Source organism: Lissotriton helveticus, chromosome 1_2, assembly GCF_964261635.1.
Source record: "Lissotriton helveticus chromosome 1_2, aLisHel1.1, whole genome shotgun sequence".
Lineage (NCBI taxonomy): Eukaryota > Metazoa > Chordata > Amphibia > Caudata > Salamandridae > Lissotriton > Lissotriton helveticus.
The window spans coordinates 360,011,218-360,021,572 of record NC_136058.1 but is presented as its reverse complement, the minus strand read 5'-3'; the positions used below and the strand labels follow the sequence as shown (position 1 = coordinate 360,021,572).

General features: G+C 41.5%; 1 protein-coding gene across 4 annotated transcripts in view; it reads right to left on the bottom strand.

Annotated features, from left to right (window-relative positions):
- Positions 1-475: 475 nt before the first annotated feature.
- LOC144807921 (acyl-coenzyme A amino acid N-acyltransferase 1-like) overlaps positions 476-10,355 on the bottom strand; it is a 133,631-nt gene continuing 123,751 nt past the window's right edge. For all 4 annotated transcript variants that reach the window (XM_078673519.1, XM_078673516.1, XM_078673517.1 and 1 more), the window contains 2 exons: positions 9,953-10,155; positions 476-1,817 (listed from right to left, as the gene is read on the bottom strand). In XM_078673519.1, coding sequence (XP_078529645.1) covers positions 1,215-1,817; positions 9,953-10,155 — 806 coding nt within the window. In that variant the 3' untranslated portion in view covers positions 476-1,214. The remainder of the gene's footprint in view (positions 1,818-9,952; positions 10,156-10,355) is intronic.

Here is a 10,355-nt window from a genome sequence, read left to right as displayed (position 1 = left end):
CCCAAATAAATTAATGCGCACCCTAAATATCCTTTCACTCACTACTCTGCGCCTCAGAGCAGCTCTCAATCTCCGCCTACGTGCCAAGACTATGACTGCAGCCATGGTGAAAGGAAATGTAATGGTGAGAGTGTCACTTTTATAGCAAGAGCAATGAAAAACACATGTGCGTTTGGTTAAGAAAAAAATAACACCAAGTCTGAGCTCTTCTTATTTTAGGAAATGCTATTTGCGAATTTACAGCGAATCGCAAATAGCGTTTTTTCATGCATGCCATTTTTTCTTAAAAATGAGCGATTCCTTAAAATTGCGACTTATTTAAGAATTCGCAACCGATATGCGAATTCTTAAATAGCGAATTTTCACAAAAAACATGATGCATCCCAATATTGGATTTTGCATTCGCAAACGGCCAAATTCTCCGATTCGCACCGTTTGCGAATACAAAACACAATGATGCATGTGGGGGTATAGGTTTACACCCCTTATCAACACAACACCTTATCTGGTTAATTGGTGCTATACAAAACCCCAAGTAAGATGTTATGTGGCTAAATTCTACCTTCAGTCGGTATCCCTTTCTGGCCCCATAAAGGTTAGGTATCACTACGGTTTTCAAAGGGGAGAGAATACAACCTTTGGCATTACATTCCACTAACAGTACAGGATATTCCTATATCACAGAAAACCTGCCTACATTATACTTTTGTGCTCATTCTTAGAAGAAATGCACAAGTTTACTAGTGGAAAATCTTCAATGCTCACTAGAATATTTCTGATCTTTACAGTTGATACAACATACTAATCAGACCTCAAGACCACAGGCTGACGTACTTCATTAATCCTATAGTGGTATTAGCTAACTTTTGCATCAGAAGCAGCAATTTCTTATAAGGTCTTTGGCTTAGTAGTGATGATTTTAGGCACTATCGTCAAGATCTTGGGAACAGTTGACTTCCAACTGGCAGAAGTCTCAGAATGGCCTCCGCCTTCTGTGGGACATGCATGTTTTGATTGAATGTTGTTCAATATTTCATTTAGCACTTAATCTGCAATTTCTTCGTCTATCTTAGAAATCTGCCTCTGCTTCTCCAAACTCTTTGCCCGCCTTCACATAATCCTCAGTTTTCTAAATTGATCTCTAGCTCTTCTTTTCTAGCTCTATCATTTTGAATCGGTATAATGATCTTCTTGAGGGTGGGATGGTAAGAGGTTTAGAGTTTGCTGACTTCCAGACGACCGTGTCCCAAGTGCAACTTAAAGAACCTTTGGATCTCCGACCACGAATGTTCCTGTGCTTTAGCGTGAGCCACCAACTCCCCTCCCCAGAACATGGGCTCTGCAAAGTTTGTACCATGTGACATCCTGCAAAATGGCAGACATGGGGGCTCGATCAGGTGGCCAGCACCTGGGTAAAACAGAACGCTACCATTTTTTCTTCCATGCTTCCTCAGCCGCTCCATTGCCACCTCAGCATACTCCTTGCTATTCAAGTTCCTGTCTTCACAGCCGGCAATAAAAAGAATGTGACCCTCAGCTCTCTCAACAGGGATCAAGCAGTTCTGGCACTCAGGATCTCGAGGGTCCACCAGCAAGTGGGAGACATCAACAGCCCCAGAATCAGTCCAGCAAATCCTTTCAGTGCGGTATGGCGCGCAAGGCATGTGCAGGTCTTTATAGTGGTACGGGGTTCCATTCATACTGCTGGGTCCATTAATGCACACGGTTGCCTTCACCTGCTTCAGGAATGCAGCCATTGTCAAGGCAATCTCTGCACCCTTCGAGACTGCTAATACTCCAACGCCAGGACCCAGGACCTAAGCGAGAAAAATAGTCACAATTTGGAAATTTGTGGTAAAAGGAACAGGAAGCACCAACGTTTAGCAAAAAAAGACAAATAAACCACACAATATAGGGTGTGCTGAACATAAGCACAACGCACAAGCTTAATAACTACAAAGAAATTCCAGATCACCGTAAATAGAAAAAGAAACTGGTTTGTGCATCCAATGATGGAATGTGTTTATAAAATTCCTGCAATTACATTTTATTGACGGGAGTTTTACCCACTCAATCATTAAAACAATATATTGACAGACTACAAACAGAATTGCTTGATTTAAACAATCTGTGATGGTGGTGGACATCACAAATTCTATCACCAATACATTGGTTCCAATAGGTATTGTTTATAGTCCAACTTGACAGCTTAATTGACATCATTAGACAGTGCTGCAAGAAATAAACAATCATATTCTCTTTACATTATATAAGTAAAAATACAAACAAGCTTACTTTTCACATGGAAAAGAGGCAAAAGTAGACATTTCATAAAAACAAATTTTTTATGCAGGAGGAAGATTTAAGGAGCTGGAACACAAACATATGGTCGACACTAATGATGTTTGAGGATGCCGGAAGGAGGTTCAGCAGGTAGGATTCAGGGAAGAGCTTTTTTCCACCTGCAAAATATATAATACGGTTCTTCCTAATAAGAAGTTTGGATGCGCGGCTCCATAAAAACTCATATGAGAAAGCAGCTATGTCTTACTTTAAGAACTTAATGAAAATGAGCATTAAAGAAAATAATCAAAGGAAGTGACATGTCTCAGAATTCTGAGAAGTTTAAATACTAGGTTGTGTGGGCATTGCAGCCTTCTGAGAACGTTTGTGATTTCGCCGTTTGATTCCTGCCACTTCGAGAGTGAGGCAACCACACCACTTCATTTTGGATGTGTAGGACAGTCTCAAAATCAGAACCTGCAAGGAAATCAACGCTACGCTAGGGCTTCGCTCAATATGTGATCATGCCTTATACTTGTCCATCAGCGGCGTCCTTTGTGCGACTCACCAGTTAGGCACAGAGACGTTTCAGACATGCTACCCTATAGGATACAGCTGTCTGGGTCATTATTGGCATATACTCATGGGATAAAGGGGGGAAGGTACTCTCAAGAAAGTGGAAATAGACTTGTGCAACTATTACGCATATTATTTTAGCGATGCCATCTTCACTTTAAAGAATGTAAGCAACAAGCATACTATGCTGACAGACCACAGCTTCACAAACACCTCAACAGCCATGCTGACTGCAAACAAGGAGCACCGACTCATACCCATGACAGGTAGGTGACTATGTTTAAACCATGCGCTATTCATAAATCATTACTTTAACCAGAGAAACAGTCTATTTACCATAGAGGATGGTTTACTCACGAGAGCTGATAAACCGATACCTCCAGTGAACCTTAAGCATGTAATTCTAAAAACAGCACACAAGGGACATTTGGGTGCCACATTTACTAAAAGAAGGGTATACGCATCTTATCGCATCTTTTTGGTGGCCACAAATGGATGTAGAAATTGATCAATTAGTTAAAGATTGTCTAGTTTGGGCCACTTGTGATAAGTCACTTAAAACATCTACACCAATGATGATGCAGATATAATGTACTTCAGGCCCCTGAAAGAAATAGGGAATTGATCTGGTAGGGCCATTTAATTCTCACCCACATCATTCATGTTATGCTTATGTTCTTATGGATTACTATTCGAAATGTCCTCATGTCAAATTTGTAAGTGAACCTAATTCCAAATCTGTGGTGATATTTCTAACATACAACAAAATACTTTTTTTAGGGTCAGATGGGGATTTAACGACCAGGCTCTGATATGCCCCAATTATATACACTTGACAACAAAGAATATCAGAGGGTCAACACACAGTGAACGCCTAAAAGAACCAACAGGAAATTACAACACCATGTCTAGTGTATGATCTAGATAAGGTCACCCCTAAAACCAACCCTCAGTGTGGTTAGGTAAGGATGCCCATCAGTCACCACACGGAACCGCCCTTCATCATTTGGGTTTCCTTTTCAGACCACCATTAAGGGTGCCACTTGTCGTTCACAGGGAAGGTATAGATGGTAAAAGCCTTCACCTGATCCGACAGATCTCCCGTGGTCTTGCTTCTCAATTAAGAGGCTGTTAAAGAAATTTAAGGGGACTGATGTCGCAGTGCAGAAAAAGGGAAGTGTAAAGAATAAGAAAAATGTGAATTTAAAATTGGATGAGGGGGTGCTGATAATAATTTTATTCTGGTGCTACCCACTCTACCAAGATTAAAAAGCAGTTAAAGACAATAACAATGTTCTTGAATTGTCTAGATGTAATACGAGGTCAACATGTTTCAGCAATAAAGACACACTACGTCATTGCTTTCATCAGGACCAAAAATAATAGCTACTGCAACTAAGTGATGGTGTAACAAAAAAGTGCTTAAAATCATACACTGATACCAAGATCACCTGAATCCACTAGGTGCTTGCATCATATTCTCCACCTGTTCAAGTCGTTACAAGTGTCTAAAAATCATCAAGACATGGAAAGTAAGTGCCTATTGGCAAAGGAAAGCATTCACAACATGACATGGATAAACCAGGTTTTATCTTAACCACTCTGGTGTCTAGTGTTATCATAAACATACACTTATAGCATTATATTGTTCTCTGCTAATATCTCCACATTGGAAAGAAATGTCTAAATTACCAAGGGAGAAATCATCTTACCCAACTTGGAAGATGTATAGACCTCACCCCACCTGACCACGGCTCAGGAAAGGGGGAGCACCGCTCTACAGAAGGAAAAAGTAAAAACAGAACTAGCTGTGAATACTACCCCTTCTCAGATTGTTTAGACAGAAATAAAACAAAGTCACTCATTCACAGGCAAAGTTCTCCCATAACTGTGTAGTCAGAAAAGAAAGAGGAAAAAAACCGGAATGGCCTCGTAAGTATTACCGCAAAAGCGTGTATCTTAATATGCAGAAGATGGAAGTCTAACGAGTGAAAACATTCAGAACACTCCTTTAGTATCAGCGCGACTCCTACCTGTCCGTCGGTACTCCGCGCTAAAGCGTCCGAGCCGATCGGGGAGGTGAAGGAGTCTGCAAAGGCTGCAGTATATGACGCTTAGCGTCATTGGCCCAATGCCGATCACGTGATAACTGCCTCAGCCTAACGAAGTAGGTGATTGGCTGAGCAAGCGGCCAATCGCAGCCCTTCGTAGCATGCTTGGTAGTCGATATAAACATTGCTGGGCACAGAAGCTTGAAAGGGAGAGGGTTTCTCTTAAAGTTCGATGTAAAAAACTCTATCAACTTGAATGAGTGCACACACACAAACCAAAGTGTCAAATGTGTTGACAATTGTTATTTACAACTCATTACTATCATCTGATATTGAGAGCTTGAAATTTACATATAGAATGACAGATTAAATGCCTAGTTATTAATATCAGACACTCCTGTAATTGAACCAAGTAAGATGTATAACTGGATTTAGCTTGAGACAGCTAAGTTTACCATAACTCTCTCTCCAGGACCATGATATAACTGGGACCCTATGTCTTACAGGATGGTCAAAGGTATGTCGTCATTGAGCCCTACACAGTTTGTACCCATTTTAAAAACCCACTTTTGTTCTCTAAGTAGGATATATTTCGATATGTCGGACACGTGTGCAGGGATGTAAGGTTGTTCAATAGCTGTCCATTGGAAGGCCGTAGATGGATGACGCGCCTCCAAGAAATGATTTGTCCGTTTAGTCGTTTGTCTCTTGCACCTAATGGTGCCCTTGTGCTCTGATATCCTAATTTTGACCTTTCTGGTGGTCATCCCTATGTATTTAAGCCCACATGGACACACAATGAGATAGATTAAATTGCTGCTATTACAATTTGTAAACTTAGTTTGGATCCATGGTTTCATGGTCCCGATATCTATCTCTGTTGACTTTTCGGTCTGTGGACAGGCCTGACATGACCCACAAGGATGATGACCCCTGACTGGGGGGAGGTCCCAGAGAGAACCCAGAGCCTGGGTTCCACTTGCCGTGGTCTAGTGTGGATCAAAAGATCTTTAAGATTCGGTCCCCTCTTAAAAGAGAAAAGTGGAGTCTGGATTGTCCCGTTCAAGATCGACCAATGTCGTTTCACCACCTTCTGTATCTTGTTGGACAATGTCCCAAAAGTTGTAACAAAGGTCAATCTTTCGAGGGGGGGTTTTGGCGTGGATTGCTCCAACAAGGCCAGACGGTTGTTATTACTGGCCCTCTTGAGTGACCGTTGTACCAGTCTTGCTGGATATTTCCGTGTAATCAGTTGTACTTTGAGGGCCGTTGAGTGGATTCTGAAGACCCTTGCATTCGAGCAATTCCTCTGGACCCTGAGAAATTGCCCAAATGGGAGATTTTCCCGTAGGGACTTGGGGTGGTGGCTGTCAAAGCACAAAAGGGAGTTTTTTGCCAGAGGTTTTCTGTAGAGTTCAGAGTTTAACACCTCTGAAGTAGAGGTGATCAATAGATCCAAAAAAGACAACTTATCTCATCCAATTTAAATCGTGAACCGCAGAAAATCATTCCTGCTGTTCAACCATTGTAAAAATTCTTGGCATCTCTCGCTCGTGCCCCTCCAGACCACTAGAACGTCATCGATATATCTTCTCCATGTTCTGATACATCCAAGAAAGGGGTTGGTGGTTGCCAAGACATGTACTTGTTCGAATGAATGAACATACAAATTTGCCAGGCTGGGAGCATAAACGCTCCCCATACTTGTCCCTGACACCTGAAGATATACAGTATCCTCAAATTTAAAATAATTGCGCTTCATAGCCAAGGTGGCGCAGGCCATTATGAAGTGGACTGGGGTGATACTGTCCAATGTTTGAGACTGCAGTAGGAGTTGGATCACTTCCAAAGTCTCGTCCTGCGGTATCGATGTATAAAGAGCCTCTACATCGAAAGAGGGTTGGTTTTAGGGGTGACCTTATCTAGATCATACACTAGACATTGTGATATTTCTAACAGACATTTTTCATGTGTGAAGGTTTTCCTGAATAATTGATTTCTGAAAGTAGGATATAGTTTGTATCAGTTGAGGTTAAGAAATTCTTAAAGGAAAGTTCACTATATTAACCACAAATGAATGGTATGATAGAACGCTTTAACCGGGTCTTAGCAGAACACATACAGTGGGTGTTAGCTAACAAGTGTGTCTTAAATGTTGTTGTCCAGATCATGATATGGTTATCAGAATCCTGCCCCATTTACCACGGAGGTGTCTCCCTTTGAAGCTCATAAAGGCAGAAAACTGCCAAAGCAGTTTAGACCTGCTTGAATGTTCAAACTTTTAAAGAACCATATTCTTATTCAATCTAAAAAGTTAAGAAATCTCAATTGAAACAAAAAACGTATTATGATGTTAAAAAATGTGTTAAGACATTCCTAGATTTTTAGTTGATTGGGTACGCATCATAACATCGAGCTTTGTCAAGAAAGGTGACCCAAAATATTCTGATCCAGTAAAAGTAGGCAGAGTGTGTGCAATGCTATACGAGTGAATGGATGCAATTGGTGGAATGTAGTCAGGGTGTCCAAAATCCCAGAGAAATCTAAATAAGTGCATTTTGTTGAACAACATATTTCCAGAAAACAAAAACCAGCGGCTCCTGTGTCAAGTATACTCAATGTGTTCAGTGACTGTAAAAGTGCGTGGTCAACTGTACATGTGATTCTTTCTAAGAAACACGTGTGTGGAGGAGTGTCAGGTTCCACAGAGTACCATGGCGATTTTGTTAATGTACTAAGGGTCATACCGAAAGATTACATTTATTAAGAGTGTCTGTATTAATACTGAGATTAAATTTTGCCTAATAATTGTTTTTTGTTACCTGTTGTTGTTAATATTGGATGTTTTTATTGATCCTCTCAAAAAAAGGAGAAAACTTAATGTAGCATTTAGGTAGCATGCAGTGAAAAATGTATTACAGTAAGTGCAGATGTTGTTTAGTGGGTTTGTGTTGGTAGGGTCCTTTGCTATTTCTGTTCTCGCAGGGTTCTACTGTAGACTGCATGAACTTGAGCATTCCTTCGAATGTTGTTATATGAGCAGACTTTGATTGTTGGAGATATGCCTGGAGCAGTCTGGGGTTATTTACATTGTATGTGGCTTCTGTAATAAATCTGCATTCAAAGTCACCTTGGTGTTTGTTTCTCGCTCACGTTACAAAGATCCAAACATAAAATAACAGAAACAGGCATCTTCACTGTGTAACACCTCTACAGCCATGTTTTCATTTATCCCTTCACTGACGCTAACACTCATTTCAATTTACCCAGAAAAGAATTTCAAACCCACCAGTTAGTATGTACAGCAATCAACAAGACGGTTGCTTCATATTAATTTACTGCTTATAAGGACAGGAAAGCATTGACCTCACTCATTATGAAAAATGTCCCTTCATTATGTGTTACCAGTAAAAGGAGTGGGTTTCACTACATATATGAATGATAAACGTGTTTTTGTTCCCTTTAATGATACCATTCATGTGGTGGAGTTTGGCATGCTACTGCTGAGTAAACCTGGGCAAAGCACTACGCTACGCTTGCGTATTTTGCGAAGTTTGCGCAACTTCGCACTACATGAATTGCACGCAGCACATTGGAAACACGTGTAGGGTAGCGCAGCGGTCATTTTTTGCTTTCTCGCGGTCCTCAGCGTCAAGTTGGCGACGGCGAGCATGCAAAATGACATCCCGACGAGACTTTTTCCTTGTTCACGATCAGCAACATCAAGTTGCTGATCGGGAGCATGGAAAATAAACCTCCCGGTGAGATTCTCAATGCAGGGAGGTCAGGTTTCTCATTGTGAGTGGTCGTGTGTACTCGCGACCGCTCGCGATGAGAAACTACCAGTCCGCGTTGAGAAAGCTCCTGCTCGAGTAAAAATCTACTTGAGCGGCAGAAAATGACAGCTCGCACTGTGCAAGGTGCCGTTTTCAATGATTGCACAGTGCGGATAAGCATCCGGCACTGTACAATCATCGCGTACAACCCACTACGCAGTTCGCGTAGTGCTACGCATAGTTTGCGTAGTGGGAAGTGCACTTCGGGTAGCTACGCGTAGCGTTACTTTGCAAACTACGCCCAAGGTTAGCTGGGAGTTGTTTAAGAGCAGAAACATATCTGTGAAATACTGATAAAGTTAGCATTTGAGGTTACAACTATGAGAATTGGGGGTAAAACAACCACCCAGGGAACACCAAGGTATTCAGCTTAGATACAAATATGCAACTAATAATAGGGGAGTAAGAAGTGCCACTGCTGCTTTTGGCATCATAGTGTGTCATTGATTACTTAAATTCTCAATTCAATGAGTCATCTAAAACAAACTCTTGGCTGTCTGGGCTGCTAGGCTAGGGTGGAAGATGATGTATCCTGAGGTGATCCTAGTTATCCCATGATGAAGAAGCTAAATTGGCTACCGATTGCTGCCACAATTACATTTAGGGCACTCTCCTTTGTTTATGAGGTGACCTAGCTGCAGCTCTTGGCAAACTGTAGCACAATATTTCACAGGTACTCCAAACAGAACTCAGAGATCTATGGGACTAACAGCAGTCCCACAAAATTGTAGCAACAAGCCAGCATGCATGTAGCATCAGAGGGTGGGGACACAGTAATGGAAAAATTTAATAGAAAGGAAGCTAATCATAATTCTGCAATTCTTAAAGAAAAGGTTACAGACTTTTGTTTTTGAAAGTGAATTGGTTTTGATTGCTTACTTGTGCCTGGATACCTTACAGTGTTGACACAATGAAAGTGTACTAGACTGAAGTGAACTGGACTCCCTGGTGCTCCAAAAAGTAAAACAATTTTATAATTACCCCACACCCATTAACGTAGGATGATTCTAGACAAACTCTGCATATAAGGATGGTCTCAAAGGAAATGGACTTTGGCTAAATGTTCTTCCATCTCGAGACAGCTGGTGTTGTTAACACTGGCACTAATACAAAACACTGTTCCAGAGACTGGGGACCAGAGCAGAGTAGCAGCCACTCAAACATTCTGGAAACAAGAGGACAGGGGTTCATTGCTCAATCTCCCACCTTTGGATGCTTTAATAGCAACTCTGCTGCTTCTTCAAAGTACTCCAGGTCAACCTCGCTCAAGACGCGTGGCAGGTCATCATAGCCAAAGTAGGCCAAGGAGAGAGAGACAAAGCCACAGCTGGCCAACAGGGCACTGCGGTACTCCACCAGGCCACCAGCTCCACCAAACATGTCTATCACGCCGGGGAAAGGACCCTCTCCTGCAGAAGGAAAGCAGAGGCTGGTGAAATCGAAGGACACCAAGAATGGGAAGACAGTTTGGGACACAGAAAGAGACAACAGAAGAACTGAAAATGAAAACTATCTAGAAAGGCATGAGGAAATAAGAATTTTAAACAGCCTAAACATTTTCTAGACAAAATATTGACTAGCACAACAGCAAGAAGGTTTATATATACTG